The sequence below is a fragment of the Anser brachyrhynchus genome (assembly GCF_964034855.1).
Source record: "Anser brachyrhynchus genome assembly, chromosome: 27".
In the NCBI taxonomy this organism is placed as follows: Eukaryota; Metazoa; Chordata; class Aves; order Anseriformes; family Anatidae; genus Anser; species Anser brachyrhynchus.
Genome location: NC_137720.1, coordinates 6,801,590 through 6,822,596, shown reverse-complemented (window position 1 = coordinate 6,822,596; position 21,007 = coordinate 6,801,590). Strand labels below are relative to the sequence as shown.

Sequence of the window (21,007 nt, the reverse complement as noted above, 5' to 3'; positions counted from 1 at the left end):
TGCTAGTAACAAAAATACAAACTGGAATTTCAGATGTTTAGAGTTCAACAGTTTTCCCTGTCAAAACTGAAGTGGGATTGAGCATTATTTTTGCACAGGATTTCAGAAAACTAGAAGTTCTGGGTTTAAACTTGGCTTATTTTGCTTAAAACCTACTCAGGCAGAGGTTTATCTGCAGCTCTAAAAATCTTTTCTTGCATATGGTCGCACGCTGGAATAACTAAGTAGAAATTTTGGTTTGACTGGCATAGCAAAGCCAGCCCTAACTATTGAGACATACTGCTCCTTCCCTTACCCTTAATTAAATGATGTGTAGGCAGAACCAGTTATTACCTCACAGTGTAAGTCACCTTCTGATAAGAAAGAGCTACTCCTCCAAAAGGGTCTTTCTGAGCTAGCCACGGACTAAGATCTGTACTTCATCTGTGGGGGAAATGATAATGTGGGCAGCTGGGAGTTCAGGTGCTATTTGTCAGAAGTCTGCCAGGGAGAAGCAGGGGAAATGTACCTGCCCTCAAACTTCACCCAAAACAAGCTCAGCACAAGGCTTCACTAATAACCACTGAGGGGAATCTCTCCCCTTCCAGATGTTTTCAGCTCGTGGAGCCTGTAAAAACCCAAATAACCTTTCAGGCCAGGGCAAGTGTCACATAGCTAATGAAAATTGATGGGATAAAAAAAGGGTTGGTCCTCTACCTTCCTGATGGTTGCAAAGGGTGGTGTGGGTCTTCCTCCTCCACTTCATGTGCTGTCTGGATGCTTAGTATGTTCTCTTTGGTGATGTCCTCAGGGTCTGTGGCCCTGGAGTGAAGTATTCTTGCTTCTGGCTTCCTGTGCAGGGTCCCTTCACCTTTCTGACACAATTCCTTGTCCAATGGAAGCGTAAAGTCCTCAGTAAGATAATTTATACCAAATAAACCTGGAGGAAGAGAAGACAGTTCTCACAGGTTATGGGTCAACTTCAGCAATGCGAGGCATGACCACAGGCAACTGGAAAACAAGAGGACTGGTGACCACAGTGCATAGCTAATCTGAGTTGGGTTTCTGGGTTAGGGACCACCAAACATTTTTGTTTGCATCAGCTTTGTGCATCAGTGGATGATAAGTCTAACATCACACAAGGCACCAGAGCCCATGCTTCTCATGTCTGTTCCCTGGAAAACTACCATTCCCAGCATGGCATAAGAAGAGAGGTGACCTAACACGTTCAGAGGGGAAGGAGTAAACAGGGAGCTTCAGCATTGGACACAAGAAGGATGAGACTCAGGTAATCCTGTCAATGTCAGAGATGCCGGAGTCTCTCCTCCGGTCACTTTATATGTGCCAGCAGCATATCCCTTACCCTCTGTCAGAAAACCAGCACTGTAAGAGAATCACCTGACCTACCTGCTCCTCATTCCCAACCACTTACTCAGGTTTTTTAAGAAGCTCACTGCGTCCCGGTAGCCGTCGTCATAAAACTGGTCACAAACCTGTAGGAGGGAGGTAGCAGTCAGGACAGATGAGCTAGCTATAGGGACCTCATGGCTCTGGGTACCTGTAGAAGTAGCTCACTTGCTTTGTGGGACACTGGAAAATACACAGGAAACGGTAGATGTTTTTTTTTGATATCTGTAAAATACAATCAGAGATTTGGAAATTGAAGAAGGCAGCTGGGCAATCTTTGGGACAGATGTCATATTCGCCAGCGAAAGCAGACACGGTGATCATGGTCTGGGATCTGAAGTTGGCCTTCCACATGCCGAGTTCCCCATCAACGTAACGCTAGGAGAGAAAAGAAGGAACCCTGAGCCACCTTCTCCAAGAGGGGAGAGCTGTGTCACATACGTGCATATTGCATTTCTTCCCCACCCAGTCACAAATAGGCCTGAGGGATGGGGGCTGTGGAGGTCTCCCAGGGAGCAGCCCTGAGCACTGTCCTTTTCACGTGCTCCAGGTCTACAACCACCACATCCTGTCTCCCTGTTGAACATTTATTCTTTAACAGATTAGTGGGAAAATGTAGCAGAAAGACACCACAAACCCCAAAGACTAAGGGTAGCTGCTTTCGTGAGGAGGTCACTTGGGTCTGTACTGTAGTCAGGCAGTGGGGCATCTGGGTTCAGCTCTTCCCTCTGCACAGCACTCAGCAACTTTGGTGGCAAACACGGGTACAAACACACCTAATGCCACCAAAGGAGGAAGGACACAGGCGAGATGGGCCCTTGGCCTGACCTAGGACATGATCTCAGGACCACTGGAGTACTCACCACCCCATGGTACAGAGGAGGGAGAAAGCCAAAACACAAAGGGACGAAGCAGCTGCATAACAGGGCCTACGGGAGAGAAAACAAGTGCATTGGTGTGCAAAGAGCCATGAAAATGTCTTGCCTTTGGAGACAGTGGCTCATCTGTGTATACTGAAATGGGACCCATTGCTTGGTCACTGGGCACCACTGACTGTTGCAAACCAGACCACAGAGGATAGCCACAGCCAGGGGCAGAGAAGGAGGAAGGTAACCTGTGAAACACCTTATTATGCTCCCCATGTACGCAGGCCTGTAGATAATTCAGCCAGGAATCAAAAGGGATCATTTTTGATTTTTTTCAGCTTGCCGCCCTGTCTGGTTTCTGTATTGGGTTTATGCGGCAAGGTTTTGGTAGTGGGGGGGCTGCAGGGGTGGCCTCTGTGAGAAGAATCCAGAAGTTGTCTCATGTTAGATAAGGGCCTGCTCCAGCCAGCTCCAAAGGGACCTGCCGCAGGCCAGAGCCAGGCCAATAAGCGATGTTGTTTGTGCCTTTGTGAGAGCAGATTTAAGGAAGGGGAAAAAAAACCACACACACAAAAACAAAACCAACCAAACAAAAAACCAACCTGCCGCACCGCAGCAGCTGGGAGAAAGAGGAGCGAGAAGCAGCCCCGCAGCCCCCAGGTCAGTGCAGCAGGAGGCAGGAGGTGCTCCAGGCTCACAGCAGCAGTTCCCCTGCGGCCTGGGGAGAGGCCCCTGGTGGAGCAGGCTGTCCCCCTGCACCCACGGGTCCCACACGGAGCAGATCTCCACGCTGCAGCCCGTGGAGGGAGCGGCCACCTATGCTGGACCCGTGCTGGAGCAGTTTGCTCCTGGGGGATGGACCCCATGATACGGACCCATATGGGAGCAGTTCTTGAAGAGTTGCTGTCTGAGGGCAGCCCCCGCAGGCTCAGTTCAGGAAGGATGGCATCCCGTGGGAGGGACCCCACGGGGAGCAGGGGGGCCAAGAAGGAGAGGCAGAGACGAAGTGCTAGGGACTGACCGCAGCCCCATTCCCCGTTCCCCTATGCTGCTCAGGGGGAGCATATAAAAGACAGTGGATGGGGGGAAGGTGTTTTTAGTTTGTTTTTAGTTTATCACTGCTCTAGCTTGTTAGTAGTAGGTAATAAATTACATTAATCTCCCTATGATGAGTCTGTTTTGCCCATAATGATAATTGCTGAGTCATCTCCCTGTCCTTATCTCAATCCTTGAGCCCTTTTCGTTGCATTTTCTCCCCCTTTCTCTTTGAGGAGGGGAAATGAGACAGCGGTTGTGGTGGAGCTCAGCTGCCCAGCTGAGCAAAATCACCACAGCTTCAGAGGCCAGTGAGGACAAATCACAGCAAGGAGCCAGGCTTCCCTCGTGGATGCCCGTGGGGCAAAGATAAATCGCACTCAGCCTCCTCTCTCCCCTGGGGGACCTGGGAGGCTCTCACCTGAATGAGGTCCTCCTTTGTGGCAAACTCCGAAACCGTCACGCTTCTCCAGTCGTGTACGCGGGTGAGGATAACATGCAGTTTCCCAGATACCAGCTGGTGGGCATTCACAGGCAGAAGTTTATTTAAGGTATCCTTTAGGATGTGAAGGATTTTCCCTGGTCTGGATAAAAGCCCTTTGAAACGGTATTTATCACCACTGATGAACTGCTTCTGCAACTCATCTAAAGCCAAGACAAAGCAATTATTAGTTATGTACTTTCTCAGATGTATTTCCACCTGGAAAAAGGGCATTTCACCATGCTGTTAAATACTGATAAAGAGCCATTGTCTTCAGTAGGGCTGAAGCTCTCATGTGTGGACCCAGATTTTCCAATAACTTCAACATTGCAAAAAGCAGAAGTATTTTGTTTTCTAACCCCATCTCTCTATTTCCTCCATCTTAAAATAAAATTTGGAGATATGGAAGAAAATCTTGTTTGCTCTATGTCTTAGTGTATTTCTGAGCTATGTGACTATAAATTTCTTTTTAATTCATGGGACAGTAATACTGATCCTCTCCACATTCAATATTTTCTTTCCCTTCTGTTTTATGAATCTACCAAAACCCCCAAACATTACGCAGGGCATTTTTATTTCTTATATTAGGTAGACTTATCATTAATTCAAATTAATAAGACTCAACGACTTATTTGATAACTATACCTTGCTTATTTTCTCTGTGCTGGTTAATTTTTCCATGTCTTTCAATCTTAAAGATGTAAACAAAGTAAAATTCTGAGGAATTAACTACTGTAAAAGTCTGAGGAATTAATTGATGATTAAGGATAACAATTTAAAAAGATCTTTTGCAGCTCCAGCTTATCTAGACATTTGATCTCTCTACACAGAGAATAAATAGAAGTGCATAGCCCTTACCCATATCACACTCGCACAATACCAATGCAGCTAAAATCGATCCTGAAGATGCCCCATAGATCTTGGATGCAGATTTCAGTATCTCAGGTGACAATTCCTGCAAAGCCTTTAACACTCCAGCTTCATACACTTGCATGAAACTGCAGCCTCTCAGCAGTAAAGAGAAAGATCTTCTCTCGTTTCTCTTTATCTTCATTACCTCTTCTGACACAAAATGCTCAAGTCACAAGAGAGCAGCTGCACAGGATAGGCTCACAAGTCTCTCCTAAAGCCAGACAATGCTTGGCTGGTCCCAGCCTGCTGCCGTTTCTGGCTGTTTCTGGCCACACTCTTGGTGTCTTTTTATCTCTCTATATGACAGAGATCTCACAGACAAATGTCTATTGAAACAACAAAAGTGGGCAGAAACGTGTGACGTGATGGTGTCTTTTAATACCTAAGGCCACTCATTAAAATAAATGAACTGTGTTGCAATATGTTTCTAAGAAAGGTGTGCACTGAGCTGCTGGGTAAAAGCCCCAGGCAGTGTGGAGGGCCACATGTCTCCAGCGAAGCAGCCTGGGGGTCAACAGGGGCTCATTTCTGAGCTCTCCAGAGAGAAAAGCTGACTCCCTAAAATGGTGAATGGCGTGAGTGGTACCATGGGGTCCTGGCCTAAGTTTCCAGACTATTGGTAGGTAGGAAGCAGCAAATATTCCCTGGTATACAAGTGTCTTGCAAGATGCTACTCAAAACTGTCTCGTCCCATTTGTCACAGGTTACCAAACCCTGTCCTATGGAGTAGAGAACTTGCAGAAGGTGATTGGATTATGAAATAAATTACAATTCAAGTTGTTTTCCTAGTTCCACAATTTTAGGGTTTGAGTTTGCTCACAAATGGTAAAAATTCAGAGTACACGTAACAAGTCCTGGCTTAATCTGCCTCCTAAATGGCTGAGGTTTCAGTAGAGCAGTAAGTCAATAAGAAAGTAAAAAGGGTGAAAAAGTCCAACAAACATGGTGATCTATTGATTATCCACCCAGGAATAATCCACCAAGGCCTTCTTAGTCTTGCAGCTTGGTGACATGTTGGGAAACTACCGTGTGGAAAAGCAGCACCGAAAGCTGGGCAAGAGCAGAGGCAGCTGTCCAACAAATAACAAAATTTGGACATGTTTCTCCGCAAGATGCATGAAGATCTATCCAATGTCTTTGTGCAAAAGCTTCCAAAACCACCTAGGAGAGGTTTATTTTCCTTTTGCTGTGTGTTGATGTAGTACTTTTAGTTTTGTGTCTGGGTGCAAACCTGATCTATGTAAGGGGACTGCAAAGCAACCCTCGTGTCAGCATAGCAGCTGTGCTGGTCATGCTGGTGCTAACAGGGCTGTTGTCGCCACTAAACCCTTAACTCCTGTCTGAGCACCATTGACACAGCGTTAATCCAGCCTCAATTCCACATGGGAGCTGTGTGTGTCACCACCCAGCTCCACCCAGCAGCCAAGCCACTAAGCTCCTTGTACACACCTTTATGAGCATTGCAGATCCCAGTGTTGAACTGCAAAGGGGAAAGAGAGAAGAAAAATGGAAAATTCAGGATGACAGGAATATATTCTACGCCTCGTCAAAGAGAAACAAAAGTATGGGAAATAATTGTCTGTCTACCCTTTAGTGTAACCTCTACGAGAAGAGTCAGTTCCAGACGGTGCTGTTTATCACATGCAAGAGGGATTTGGAGTTTGAAATCCACTGGTGAGCCATGTGAAGAAAGCTTCTGAGATTAAGAAAAAGTGACTTACAACTTTAGGACAGGGTGGAGGGTGGGGGAATAGCTCCAGCCTTGCAAAAGCACTAACATTGCCATTGCTTCCAGACCTGGGTACAAGCCCTCCTCCCCTAAGTCAGCAGCATGGATAGGGAGCTAGAAATGTGACAGATTATCACACTACTTTACAAACACAGCTAGACAAGTATATTGCTCAAATCACAAGCCAAATGCACAAATCAGGCCACACAGACCACATTTTACTCAATTGCATTTCTGCATTATTGAGAAATCTTGTAGATCCATTTGTTTTAACTTCTTATCCAGTCTTGTAGAACAAAGTAAACAGTGTTTACAATGGAAAAGTAGAGGAAAGTCAAGTCTCCACCTTTTTACTCCATCAATAGCAGGTACCGCCACCTCTCCTTGTCTTTCAGAACCTCAGACTGTCATTGGTGGCTTTTGAAAAGAGCAAGAATTAGTAAAAAAAAAAATAAAAATCGAGACTGTTTACGCAGCCCTGGGTGTCAGAGTGCAAGGTACCCAGACCTCATCAGCGGGGCTGTCAATGTAGGCGAAATCCAGGTAACCTATAAATAGCTGCGACCCAGATAGAATTACTGTTACATGACTGATGGCAATTGAGAAGTCCTGCTGTGGAACTGCAGAAGGTACTTCATGGCCACTCTTTGCCCGGCAACAGGACAGGGTGCAGACTGTGTACATCTCTGTGTGATTTCCTGAGTTTTAGGCCCATTGTATTTTACCAGGCCAAACGCCCTCATGCTGCTTGGCACATGCCACGTCTTCAGCATGGGGTGAGAAACAGCTCCTAGCAGAGGAAACTTGCTCCTTTGCCTTTTCATCCCAGCTCTGGGGACAAAGCCAAGCTTGGCATTGAGCAAAGCAGCCATCCAGGGTGTGCCAGTTTGAAGCTCCTCTTCAGGTAGACAAATGGAGAAGACATAAACGTGCATTCATGACAGGAATGACAGTGGCAATACACAAAGTACGATTTTTTCCTATGGTGTTAAAACTAATTACAAGCCCACCCAACACCCTACCTATAGTCAGGACACAGCAGGGAACAGGCTGACGGCTGCCAAGATGTTATCTTGGCTCCCAAAGATGGCATGTTTCGGAACTGAAGCCAGAGCAAAATGTTTCTTTCACGGATCTTCTGTAATGAAAACTTCTGACTTTGTGGCTGCACTGTTCTGGGAATCCAGTGGTGTTCCTAACCCATACATGGTTTCCGATGTGCAAGTCATTTCAGGAAGGAGATTTTGAGGAAGTAATTTCTGTACATTTCTGAGGGCCAGCGAAGCACTTGCATCGGATGTGTGGTTTGTCAGACTTTAAGCATTAGCACATGATTTGTCAAATACATTAAATGCACAGCAGATGAGCCTGTACTGCTGTACCTTGCAGGATTTAACTAGCTGTGAGCTGTAGGTGCATTGCTTCCCACACAGACCACTGGATGTCCCGAAACATTGACTGCCACTGAGAAAAAACAGAAAAGCCGTATCCTGAGTGTTTTTTCAGTAGGCCATATATGACACATTCACTCTCCTTAGACAGCAGTGTCCAGCTACTTTAAATTCATCATCCTGGACAATGAAGCTTTTAGCTGGTCAGGATGTTCAGGGCAAAAGGCAAAGGTTAGGAAGGGCTGAGCTCAGACAAGCTGTGTCAAATCGCCTCCCAAAATTTCCTAACCAACCTATACTTGCAGCAGTGCCCATCACTGATCTAAAAACCCCCATGACAGTTGGAAGACCCCTGGAAGGGACAAACAGTGTGCAGGATCTGGGAGCATTTTGAACCCTGAAGCTGCTGATGCAAAAGGCACTTGAAAAAAAGAACTCAGACTGCAAGATGTTGAGCTGCAGAGGGCACGTGGCTTTCCAGAAAAGCAAAGCTACTCTGAGATCTCCAGAGCAGAGACAGACTGCTCCTTGCTGTCTGGAGCATGTTTCCTCTCTCGGGGTCAGCAGGGATTTGTTTAGGCTGTATCCTCTGGTCAGGGTTCCTGGAAAAAAAGGGTACAAATTCTTGCTTTGTATTCCCATTTACATTAGCGAGACTGTCCCAACACCAAAGGATTCATTAGTCTTGCCTGTGGTCTATGCCCTGCTTTCCCACATGCAACAAGCCTAACCTCATTGCCCTGCTGCTTCTGTGAATGACCAGAAGCAATCTGTGGTGCTGCCGAATCCAGAACATGAAAACTGGACATTCCCAACAGATACAAGGGAGATAAAAGCAAAGGGGGTAGGGGTGGAATCACTGTAGAAATTCAAGATAATATCTTTATTTTGGGTTGAAATCTTCTCATGTAAAAGCCAAATAAATCTGGACAAAAGTCAATTGACAGTCTTTCTGGAAGGCTTTTTTCTTTCTCTTTTTTTTTTTTTTTTGTCTAAAGTCTGTAAAAATGATTAATCAAGGAGTTTCCTTGGCACCTCCCTCGCTAAGCACACTCGACAGGAGCTTGATAGAATGACATGGCTCTCACAGTGGTCTGGACCAGCCAATGGAGGGGAAATACTGTTTCTCCCAGTTCACTGGTGTGTGCTGTGCTCACCCCATACACCTTGCCTACCTCTCAGCCAGCTCAGGTGTTGTATCAGCACACAGTGGCGACCTGGAAACACCACCTAATCACCAGAAAAGGCCAACACCAGCCCCAGAAACTACGCTCCAATCTGCTCATCTTCCTTCCAAAAACATAATTTTACTTGAGTTGACTTGATCAACGTTTTTGCCAGAGTTCACTGACAATCTATATTATAAGGAAAAAAGATCAATCATTCCTCTGCAAACCGCAGTTATTTCTGTGACTCTGGCAGCTCCCAGAAGGTGCCACATCATACTTTTTTTTTTCTTGTAACAGGAACGTCATATACAAAACTCCAGCCTATACTATATTTAGCATCAGCTGCAGAAACCCTTCCCTTGCTCATGCTCATGCACCTCATCCAGGCACGATATGATGTCACTGCCCACAGCAGCCAGGGCTGCTGGCACGGATGAACCGTGCTGATCGTGATGAAAACCACCGACTCCACAGATGTCCTACAGCTACAGGCACTGGCCGTGATGCGTGCAGCCAAAACAGCCCGCTGCCGTGGGTGATACGGAGCCTTCTCTGCTGTAGACGCTTTCCTGCTCACAGCTGTTCACCGAAGACTTCAAGGAGAGCGCCCAGGTATATCTGTAGCAGATCGCTACCTGCAGTCTAAGGGGAACTAGGGCAAACACTACTCCACTTCAGGCTAGCAGAGACTCTTTAGCTTTACCAGGGCTGTCAGACCACCCTGCTACAAAACCGAGCCAGCTTAGCACTACGCGCGGCACAGCGCCAGGGTCAAGCTACATCACCCCCCTTCCCGGGGCAGGAGCGGACACCTGGGCAGAGCCCCGGCCCCGTCGCACAAAGGGGGCAGCCAGCCTCTCTGGCGCAGGTGCCCGCTGCACGGCCGCAGGGACAGCTCTTGCCGCCGGGGCAGCGGGCACGCAGCCACGGAGCGTATTCTGGAAAGAGAAAAGCCCAGCCAGAAGTCAGACGTCGCCGATTAAAATTTCCAGAGCACTGCCAGCGCAAAGGTGCAGAAGCCTGCAGGTCCTGGGGGAGGATCCGAGCACCTTTAAACAAGGCAGCTTAACCAAGCAGCGGGGCCCCGCAGGGCCGCGGTGCCACAGCGGGCGGCGGGGGAACGCCACGGCCCGGCCCGGCCCCGCCGCCGGCAGCACGCCCGTGACGAAGCTCGGCGCGCGTTTAAAAACGCCTGAGCTGCGCATGCGTGCGGCGGATTTTGCCCGTGCCCGCCATATTGGAAAAGGGCAAAAGGAAGCGCTCAAGGCCCCGCCCCTTCGGGCGCGTCCGAAAGAACGTCAGGGAGCGACGCGACCTGCGGGGTCACGGGGAGGGGGCGGGGCTTGTGCTGGGGGCGGGGCCTCGTGTACGCGCTCGGCGCCGCGCGCCGGGTCTCGCTCCGGAGCAGCGCCGGGTGCGCGCGTTGCCGTGGAAACGGAGGCAGTGACGTGCCCTGCTGCAGGCTCGGGGTTAGCGGGGCCCTGGGGGCTCCCAGCTGCACCAAGGGGCTTGCGGGGCCTGGGCAGCGAACGGAGCCGCCTCTCACGTAGATGCTTCCTGGATTTTGTAGTGGCTTGCCTTGAAGGCAAAGGAACAAGCAGATTTGCAGGCCTGAGATCGATTCTCAGGGTTAATCGTACCTAATCACAGAACCGTTAAGGTTGGAAAAGCCCTCCAAGATCATCTGCTCCAGCCATCCCTCCCCCCCCGCCAGTGTCACCCACTAAACCCTGTCCCCAAGCACCACGTCCAACCTCTCCTTGAGCACCCCCAGGGACGGTGACTCCCCCACCTCCCTGGGCAACCCGTCCCAACGCCTGACCGCTCTTTCCGAGCAGAAATGTCTCCTCATTTCCCACCTGAACCTCCCCTGGCACAACTCGAGGCCTCCCTGTAGTCCTATCGCTAGTTCCGTGTTCAGCCATGACAATCTTCTTAGGCAGCAGGAAAGCTCAGAATGAGGGAGAGCTTGGAAGGTCATGTCCCGTTGTGCTGCTCTAAGCAGCATCAGCCATGGGATCAGGTCAAGTGCTTGTAAGGGATGGTCCAGCAATTCGTGCCACTAAGGGGTGTGAAGGGTTAACATTGAGGCCTGGGTTTAGGTGAGAAGAGAACAAAGGGATTTCTTCAGAGAAAAACTACTGACTCTGCACCGACGTGCAGTAACTTCTGACAGCCGGCCAAGAGACCACCAGATAAGGAGGAAGAATATGAGCCTCCCTGTCCGAGCGGCCCCCGAGAGACTAACAGAGGCTGATAAGCAGGCGCACCTGGGAGGACTTTGGATTCGGGAAACCAATTATAATAACCCTGCCTCTTCTAGAAGTAGTAATGAATATGTATTAGCCTAGGAGCATAAAAACCAGCCGCCTTACGTAACAGGCGTGCGTCCTGGGGGAGCAGAGACTCCCGGCGCACCCAGCGCTGCTTGCTTGCCTCTATTCGTTTAATAAATTGTAAACTTTGATTGCAATCCTATTTGGGACTCAGTCATTTATAACGTGCTCAAGCTGAGCCTTAGGTCTGTGGGACAGCTGGCTTCAAAAAGAAGCCTGCTTTGCAGGAGGAATTAATAAACATGAGTAGATGGGCCCGTGTGTCTCAGGGTTCCCCCAAACCCTGGCAGTAATTGCAGTCTTATGAAATACAGCTGCTTGTAAGGAAAGGCACCAGCTGCTTTGCATTGGGAGGGGATGGCAACAGTAGGAAGAATTCAAAATATTTTAGCAATAGAGGTTTCAGAACCTTAAATAATGAAAAACAGGTACTTTTCTTGTGCCAGGCATACAGTCAGTTCTGGCTTTGTCTTGTAGCGTAATGTTTTACCGAGGAAGCATCAGCCCAGGAGGGACAACTGCCCTGCTGCTTCTCATGAGTGTTGGGTGCTTTCCTGTTCCTGTTTTGGCTGTTCAGCTTTATCACTCAAAGTGATTGTAAGCTCATGGAAATTTGGGTAGAAGCAAGACTAAAGCAATTACATAATGAGGAAGTCTAAGATCCGCTTTCCAGTCTCTAAATGTTTCGCACTAAAATATGGCACTGAGCTCTGAACAAGCAGATGGTCTGACCTTCCTCCTGCCATGCTTGTCAGAGCTGGCTGGGCGGTGAGGTGATGAGTGTTCATCGGGGAGCGGAGTGGGGTGGCCGTGCCATCTGGCTCATGGCTCTGGTCACACTGAATCGTGCTGATTGTCATCTTTTGGGATGGTGCCACTGTTGATACAAGCAGCTCTTTGGCAGCACCTGTGGTTCAGAGCCTAAGGCTCTGATAAAAAAAAAAAAAAAAAAGTGATAAAATTGGCTCTTGGAAGGAAAAAGTCTTTTGCATGGTGTTGTCATTGTCATTGCATACGATCATGCAGTCCAGAATAAAGCCTTTCATTTGAAGCAACAGTATTGCTATGGCTGTGACAAATAACTGGAGAAGACCAAACAGTTTGTTCTCCTTATGTCTGTGGCATTTAAAAGCCAATGGGTTGTGCTGTGTCTCATATTGCGTCATCGTGCCAAAGCTGAGTAATTGATGGGACTGGTAACAATCTATGAGAGCATTAAATGTATCAGGGAAGATGAAGGGGGCCCTGGGGAGCTGTTGGCATCTGTCACTGACACATTTGGGAAGGAGAATACCAGTTGCTGTGCGGAGTTTGCCTCAGGGTGGCTTTTGTAGCTGGCGCATGTGGATTAATGCAGTAGTCTCTAATGGGGATTGGTATTTTCCAGTCACAGCCCTCTCTGTGCCTCAGTTTCCTCTGTTGTAAAGTAGAGGCAGTGCTGCTGTAGGTGCAGGAGGAGTTGCAGATACAGGTTTACAGAGGGTTGGTGCAAGAAAGCATTTTCTCTGAACAAGAAAATCACTTGTAGATCAGATGGTGGAGCAGCGAGGTTTCAGGTAGATGGAGGGGGGGGTGTGCAGCAGGGCACCAGACCTCCCTTTCTCTCCGTGGTCTGTCTGGTTCCTGGATGAGTCACATCCATTTTGTTCCTACACTAAGCCAAGGTGAGAGATATGGGATTGAAATGGAAACTTGGGCCATGCTGGTGTGGCCCAGCCTGGCACAAAACGTGTATTAGAGCCAAAGTTTCCTGCTCCTTCTGGACAAAGTGTTTTATCTTCAGTAAGCAGGAACATGCAGAGACCAGGTTGCTTACTACACCCCTGTTCTTTCCCGACCACATCTCCAGGTTAAACCTGGGGTTAAACCACCAAATCCCGGGGTCTTGTGGAGGCAGTACACAAAATAAGGTCATGAAAAGAGGTGGGAGGGATGAACCCTGCAATGTGCTGGCCAGTGAGCCCAGGGAGCTGTTGGTAGGAAGAGCACATGGCTACATTTGGACTCTTTATAGCCAATAGGTGGATCAGCCTTTCCTCCCACAGGGTATCTGGGAAGCCCTGGGCTAGGCTGGATGGAGAGAGCGAGAGCTCTGTGCCAGACGAGGCCAGCTGTGCAAGGGGGAATGAATCTCCTGGCTCAGGGCTTTAAAAAGTGATCAATTATGGAATAAAATAGAGTTGAGCACAGTGCAGGCTGTTGCAGAACTGGTATCCAGGCTCTTTGTTTAGGAGAGATAGTGGTCCTTGAAACCCTTCATTCATGCTCAGGAAATCTCTAGTGATGTGAGTTAGCAACTGACACAGCCTCTTCAGCTCTCTGCCCTGGAAACAAGCTAGCGTGGGAGCGTGGGTTTGCAAGAGCTGCAAGTGCTGCTGTAGCCCTGGATTTCTGCAGACCTTCACAAGAGGGCAGAAAATGGCTGAGGAACGCATGTGGCTCTGGGAGCCTGACAGCGACTTTGATGGAAAATTCTTGGGGACCTTCTGGTCTGCTCTGAGGCAGAAGTGTATTGTGGATTCACCAGAAGAGTTGGCATAAACATGTAGCAGAAAGACAAAACAACTGAAGCAGCCCCGCTGTGAGCAGCCCGGTATGAAAAGTGCATTTTGTGTGAGCAGAGGAACAGCTGCCCTCATCCCCGTCTCCTGGGGAGGACACCGAGGTCCATCCCCACTCACAAGAGGGGATTTGGTCTAGACACAAGTAGGGGGAGAAGGGGAAGGAGAAATGAAGCTGATTTGCAGAAATCAGACTTTATAACCTCGGAATAGTTATAAAGCAGGTATGTTTTTTCAGCGCTGCGCACACACGCCGGGCGCAAGGGGGATAGCTCCACCTAACTTGCGCACCAAGTGTTACTGTCAGTATGCTTCTATTAGTGGGACAGACACCTATTCATTTCATTTCCCGTAAGTTTCTTGCATATTCACCAGGTCTCCGAAGAATCATTAAAGTAGGTTCCACCTCTATTCGTATGTGTACTGGAGTCCTTGGGCGGTCCTCCGGGATACTCTGGTGGTCTTTTGTTGAAAGCCAGAAGTCTTCTTCGCTGCTTATCTTCTGACCTTTCCTGTCTTTGACAGACTCCAGCAGTCAAGCCAGTTCTTGCTGGTTCCATTATCTATGCATACAGCCTTTTACTCCCTTATCTTCGGATCGTTAACATACAATTGTGCTAGCTAAGACCTAGGAATCAACATCCTTTATCTTCTCTGTCTCAAAGCTGTGGAAGATGTGAGGATGTTTGCTCAGGTTTGCGGGATGGTGGAGAAGTGATGGGTGGGCGCAGTAGTGTGGCTAGCTGTTCCCTTTCTTGCCTGCAGTGCAGCCCCTCTTGTCCTGAACGTGCTGCTTCTCCTGCTTCCAGCAGCTCCCAAGCAGGGACCGTGGTTCACACCAGTGCACTGTCCTGGAAAATGCTGTGACAGAGGGAGCAGAGCTATATCCTGCCTTGCAGTCCTGGGACACTCAAACCACCACTGATCAGCAGGGGTACATGGCAGAGCGTCCCGAGGAGCTTCCCATTTTGTTGTACCCCCGGGTTGCACCCTCTCACTCACCATGGGAGGGGATGGGGAAGTGCAGGGCCAGACACGAGCCCAGTGCAAAGTATCAGCTCCAGGTCACAAGCTGGCACAATGGAAAGCTGAGCAGGGATGGATCCAGTGCACCAAGGATTCATCTTACCCCCCTGGAGCCTGGTGAGACCGGCATCAGCTGGACCTGGGGACAGCATCAGCGGCGGTGCTGCAGCAGGAGGCGTTGTACCAAAAGGGGTTTTGCAGCTTGGTGTGGCCCAGGGCGGAGCAGCACTGTGTTCTTTTTAGGAACAGACAGAAATGGGGACCCAGATAGCCTGCACATGCTGTTCATAGAATCACAGCATATCCTGAGTTGGAAGGAACCCATGAGGATCATCGAATCCAAATCCTGGGTCCCCAAAGAACAGCCTAAAAAATCAGGCCATGTGTCTGAGAGCATTGTCCAAACACTTTTTGAACTCTGGCAGGCTCTGTGCCCTGACCACTGCCCTGGGGAGCCTGTTCTGTGCCCGACCACCCTCTTGGTGAAGAACCTTTTCCTGATATCCATCCTGAACCATCCCTGTCGCAGCTTCAGGCTGTTCCCTCGGGTCCTGTCGCTGGTTGCCAGAGAGAAGAGATCAGCGCCTGCCCCTCCTGTCCCCTCGTGAGGAAGCTGTAGACCACGATGAGGTCTCCCCTCAGTCTCCTCTTCTCCAGCCTGAACAAACCAAGTGGCTTCAGCCACTCCTCCTACATCTTCCCCTCCAGACTCTTCACCATTTTTGTTGCCCTCCTTTTGACACTCTGACAGTTTATATCTTTCTTATAGTGTGGTGCCCAAAACCACGTGCGGTACTCGAGGTGAGGCCACACCAGCGCAGAGCAGTGCGGGACAATCACTTCCCTCGCCCGACTAGCCAAGCTGTGCTTGATGCACCCCAGGATACGGTTGGCCCTCCTGGCTGCCAGGGCACACAGCTGTCTCATACTCAGCTTGCTATCTACTAAAACCCCCACCCAGATCCCCCTCTGCAGGGCCGCTCCCCAGCATCTTGTCCCTCAGTCTGTACATATAACCAGGGTTGCCCCTTCCCAGGTGCAGAATCTGGCACTTGCTCTTATTAAACTACATACTTTTGGTGATTGTCCAGCTCTCTGATTTGTCTAGATCTCTCTGCAAGGCCTCACCACCCTCGATGGACTCAACAGCTCCACTCAATTTGGTATTGTCCACAAACTTGCTCAGAAAACCTTCAAGTCCTACATCCAAATCGTTTATGAAAATATTGAAGAGGACTTGTCCTAAAATGGAGCCCTGGGGAACCCCACTAGTGACAGGTCACCAGCCTGATGTAAGCCCATTTACAAGAACCCTTTGGGTCCAACCTGTCAACCAATTGTTCACCCATCTTACGCTTTTACCTAATGGTATTGTGGTCATTTTCTCCAGAATGATACTGTAAGAGACAAGGATACTGTGTATAATTAAGGACAGGGAACTGCTTGAGAGAGCCCAGCGCAGAGCCACGAGGATGATTAAGGGAGTGGAGCACCTCCCTTAGGAGGAAAGGCTGACGGAGCTGGGTCTCTTTGGCTTGGAGGAGACTGAGGGGTGACCTCATTAATGTTTATAAATATGGAAAGGGTGAGTGTCAGGAGGACGGAGCCAGGCTCTTCTCGGTGACACCCAATGATAGGACAAGGGGCAATGGGTGCAAGCTGGAACCTAGGCGGTTCTGCTTAAATATGAGACAAACTTTTTCACAGTGAAGGTGACGGAACACCAGAACAGGCTGCCCAGGGGGGTTGTGGGGTCTCCTTCTCTGCAGACATTCAAAACCCAGCTGGGCGCGTTCCTGGGTGACCTGATCTAGGTGTTCCTGCTTTGGAAGGGGGATCGGACTAGATGATCTTTCAAGGTCCCTTCCAATCCCTAACATTCTGTGATTCTGTGATAATTCCTCATATGATATTTAAACTCAGAAGCCTCCCTGAAATTGATGCTGTATTTGTGTAACCAGCAGGTTCTGCATTGTGCAGGTGGCCTGCCAGGGTGAGGTTGGGGAAGCTCATCAGGGCTGTTTGGGGCTGGGTGTGAACTAAATATCCTGCAAGCCGAAGCCTTCTCTCGGAAGCCCTCATTTGTGAGATGGGATTTGCTTGGGGTATTCCAGTAGCCAGGCTGACTCCCGGGGAAGTGCAAAGGCAGATTTAGAGCTGGTGGCAGCTGGGCCACCAATTTTCCCATCAGTGGCTCTGGCATGGGGGCGGCACTTCCTCATGTGGTTCTACTTTACCAAATCAGTGCCAGAGCATTTACAATAATTTACAGGCCAGTTTCACTTTTTTTTTTTTTTTAAATAGGGAAAAAAATAAGTCTTTAGTTGTAAAGCAAAATAAAAACACTGCCATCTTTTATTCCAGTTATTATATAGTAGCTGGCATTCTTTAGACAAAGCTTAAAATAACCATGAACATACCGGTGAAAATAAATGGGTGAGTCATGTTTGTTAATGCAGGATTAGAAGAATTGCTCTTGGTTCTCTGACTTTGTAATATTGCAGACTCTCAAGTAGATGCAAGGTTTTGGCAGCTCAGTGAAGTGAAAATTTGGGATCCATCAATTCCAGGTACTCCTGAGCAGGACCTGTTCAAGAAGGTTTTAAGTCATTTTGGTTTTGTTTATTTGTAATGTTCCCTTGTTCCTAATGTTCCAAGCAAATGACCTTGTTGTGATGGTCCTGTGCTGCTGGACATGGCTTACCAGCTTGATGTTTGTCAGAATCAACTCTCTGCGACCAAAGCGATGGGGATTTGTGACCAGCAGGAACGATGCTGCACTACAAGTTGCACTCATAGAGCTTTTGGCATGGTTTAAGGAGAAATCAGCGAATGTGAAGCAGCTCTGATTTCCAGCACATGAAGACTCTGAACCTTGCTGGTGCTGTGGAAGGAGTTACCTCTCTGGCTGCCTGAGGGTGACTGTCCACACAGCAGAGCCAGCTTAGTGCTCGTGTGCCTGCACCCCCTGCTTCATTTTACAGCCTGCCCCGTTAGCATAAGCTGTGAACAGCAGTGACTGAGGTTGGGCAGTGCCATACAGCAGCTGGGGAGGTGAGAGACGGAGCTGCCAGATGTGTGTCAGGGCAGAGAGCTGCTGCGGGCAGCAGCATGCTGGCCTTTTGTGAAAGGGCACATCCAGGCAATCAGAGAGGATTTGGAGAGAGCCAGCGTAGCTTATCTAGGAGACACAAAGTAAAAAGCTCAAGCAAGCAACCGGTCAAAGACCTTTTCTGAAGGACCTGTGGGGAGATGTGCAGCCGAGTCTCAGCTGAACCATAACCCACATCATCGATCGTATTCAGGTACCGCTGTGACTTCCCCAGGAACATCCTGAGACCCCATCTGTGAGGGTCTGGAGAGCTGGGTGTGGGCTCTGCCTTGGGGTAGGTTACAGTGCTCCTGGGCTTGGACCTCAGCATCATCACCTGCTCAGCATCCCCTGGGAACTGTCAAACTGGCAATATGGCATACAAATTGTGTTGCTTCCCCCCAGTCTTCATCTTTTGTGATACCTACCTCCTTCTACAGGGGGGTTTCTGTGTCTTCTTCTTTTCAAGGTTTTAAACATCTCAGTCCAAATATAGATCAGCAAGAGGTATTGCTTATACTTCCAGATAAGAAAACAAAAACAAAAACAAAAAACACAAAAACAAACAGCCCACCAGGGATGGGTAGCACTACCTGGTGCAGCAAAATTGCTTCTGTATTCCTAGCATGATGCTCTTTCTTAAATATTGTACCTATGAGTCTTTAGCTTGTGCTGTTCAGAAAAAAATCAGGCTGAGAACTATCACCTTGTGAGGACAAGTGGAAAAAAAGACTGAAAAATAATCTCAAAGTGCTGCTATGGGTTGCTGACAGAAAGCATTAGTGTTCAGTCCCTGGGATAGAGCTTGGCTTCCTTAGAGAAGTAAGTAGTGATGCATATTAATTGAGGAGGAATACACTTCTGTTATTTATTAAGGAGAGTAGTGCTTTTTTTGTATGAATATTTAATGAAACAGCCCTCTTCCCCCAGTTTAATTTCTCCTTGTTTCAGCCATGTTCAAGAGCATTCCTGGGCAGAAGGAGCCAAAAGCATTGCTGTGTCATCCCAAAACCCAGCCCTGGGTTGTGATCTTCCTTCTCTCAGGAGTTTAACATTCTCCTCTGTGGCTCCATCATTCTTCTGGTTTTTATTGCGGGTGCGTGAAGGATCAGAGTACCCTGGGGTGAGCACTGCCCGTCCTGCTCCCCGGCAGCAGCTGCGCTGTTTGCAAACACTGCTCATGCCCCGTGAGGCTGTCCGAGTTTCTTTACCACTGTAGAGATGGAAAATGAGTTTGAAGTCCTGTTCACAGCCCGTGTAGCAGATGGAGCAGGATGTTGACATTAAAGCCAGTAACAGGGTGGGTCGGGGTGGCTTTCTGTAAGAAGTTTCAGCTGTCATTGTGCGTCCCCCAGAACAGGTCTGCTGGCTGCCTCCTTGGTGCCGGAGGAGATCTGAAACCAGAATTCCCTCAGACACTTTCAGCAGAAACGCCTAGAGAAATGACTCCTCTCCTCCTACCTCCAGACTTTGTTTCTATTCCTTTGGAGTTCTGGCGGTGCTTCTGGAGCTCCTGGAGGAAGCTGCAAGAAAAGTCAGGGCAGCCCCAGCTGGCTGGAGGCACAGCTGTACATCTTGGAATAACAAAGTGGCCTTTCTAATGTACGGGCCCTAGCAGAGGCAGAGGAAACTTGTCACAGCGGCACTGACTGCCTGGCCACAGCCACCTGCACCATTTCTGCTTGGGATTTGGGGCACACCAGGCTGCTTTGTGTTGATGCCACCACCTCGAGTTGGACCTGTGGCCTACGGGGTGAGCATCTTCTGTTTCCCTTTGGCTCCCAAACAAAAAGGAAGAAATTAGAGGCTGTCATTAGGCCTGTTCTCCTGCTTCCTTGACAATGTGTTAATTGCTTGCCTGGCTGGCGGGTCTGCTGTGCGGCTTTCTGTAGAAGACTGCAGGGGCTTTTTTTGTTCCTATTCCTCTTAAAAAGGAGGAATAAATGTCTGCAAGGCGCCTTGTGTTCTTCCCCATCCCTCCTGGGGTCAGTGAGATACAGCGTCTGTCAGACTTGCGCTCTGGATGCTGTAATGCAAACTGCTGAGCCATTTGCACCCCTTCTGTATGCACTGCTTCAGGGAGGACAGGAGGCAAACTTCCGCTTTGCCAGGGCTAAGGATGGATTCTTCTCCCTCCCCAGATCTGGGGCAGTTTGGATCCCTTTGCAGGATTCCCACTTTCCCCCTCTCTTAACCTCTGCAAACAATCAGGAGCTGACACCTTGCAGCGAGCAACATCTTGCAAAAGAGGAATTTAAACTCTGCTGAATGGCTCTCACGGCAACGAGCTCCTGTGATCACGTCCCTCTGCCGACACGGCAGCTCAGAAGCTGCCGGAGCTGTCACCTGCCTACATGGGGCTGCACGCTTGCTTTGGGTCACTGTCACACACAACAAGCAAGGTTAGTACAGGTGACAGCCTTGTCACCCCCTAATAAATCATGCACCAGTGTGGTATTGATCGTGCTTTAAATTCACTGAAGGCAATAGATGAGCCATTTCGCTATTTATTTTTTTATTTTTTTCCCAATAGAGAAAATGGTCTTGTTTTGGGTCTACGGACAGTGGGTGGCCATGTGCGACCTGCACCGGGCTGGCAGAGCCCTGCTTTGGCCATTGGCACCTCTGATGGGATTTGCCACCACAGAAGAGCAGCCTCCAACTCCTTTCCAAACATCTCCTTTCTACTTCACCTGGTTTGGCTGGATCATAACCCCCAGAGGTGAGGGAAGACTGGGAACACTTTAAGAGGTGGGAGTGTGCAGGGATGTTCTGTGTGTCTCTTCATTCCTTTGTGTTTGCACTTGCGTTTAATTTCCTTCTCCTGAGCCCTTTCTGAGTGGTGAAAATACTTGCCATTTACTCCTGACATTGGTTTTGGGGGCAGATTTCCATAAAGCCTGGTATTCTCTAAAATCCAGGGAATATGGAGAAGCTGTTCTGAGCTCAGAGCGTCTCCAGTGCATTGACCTCTTTGGGGTTTGCAAACTGGGTCACTGTATGACTAAATCTCAGGAGGACCGT

At 48.9% G+C, this 21,007-nt stretch overlaps 1 protein-coding gene across 4 annotated transcripts; it reads right to left on the bottom strand.

The window, feature by feature from the left end:
- Nucleotides 1-152: 152 nt before the first annotated feature.
- LOC308183137 (omega-hydroxyceramide transacylase-like) lies at nt 153-20,493 on the bottom strand. 4 transcript variants are annotated; one of them, XM_080568768.1, is made up of 7 exons: nt 8,976-20,493; nt 4,627-8,402; nt 3,709-3,932; nt 2,250-2,315; nt 1,555-1,764; nt 1,412-1,472; nt 153-919 (listed from the first exon to the last, which is right to left on the bottom strand). In XM_080568768.1, the coding sequence occupies exons 2-7, from the start codon at nt 4,820-4,822 to the stop codon at nt 693-695; spliced, it is 984 nt and encodes a 327-aa protein (XP_080424894.1). In that variant the 5' UTR covers nt 4,823-8,402; nt 8,976-20,493; the 3' UTR covers nt 153-692. The 4 variants fall into 4 exon arrangements, 3 of the variants coding, with proteins under 3 accessions (XP_080424894.1, XP_080424893.1, XP_080424892.1); XM_080568767.1 differs by having other exon boundaries at nt 4,627-17,479; nt 17,597-20,493; XM_080568766.1 differs by having other exon boundaries at nt 4,627-20,493.
- Nucleotides 20,494-21,007: the final 514 nt, after the last annotated feature.

What these genes read in the sequence shown, in the direction of transcription:
- LOC308183137 (XM_080568766.1), bottom strand. Translation starts at nt 4,822, where the DNA reads ATGAAGATAAAGAGAAACGAGAGAAGATCTTTCTCTTTACTGCTGAGA. An exon ending in CAAAGGAGGACCTCATTCAG is followed by an intron (nt 2,316 to 3,708) that starts GTGAGAGCCTCC and finishes TCTCTCCCGTAG; the next exon opens with GCCCTGTTATGCAGCTGCTT. An exon ending in GAGCTTCTTAAAAAACCTGA is followed by an intron (nt 920 to 1,411) that starts GTAAGTGGTTGG and finishes CTCTTCCTCCAG; the next exon opens with GTTTATTTGGTATAAATTAT.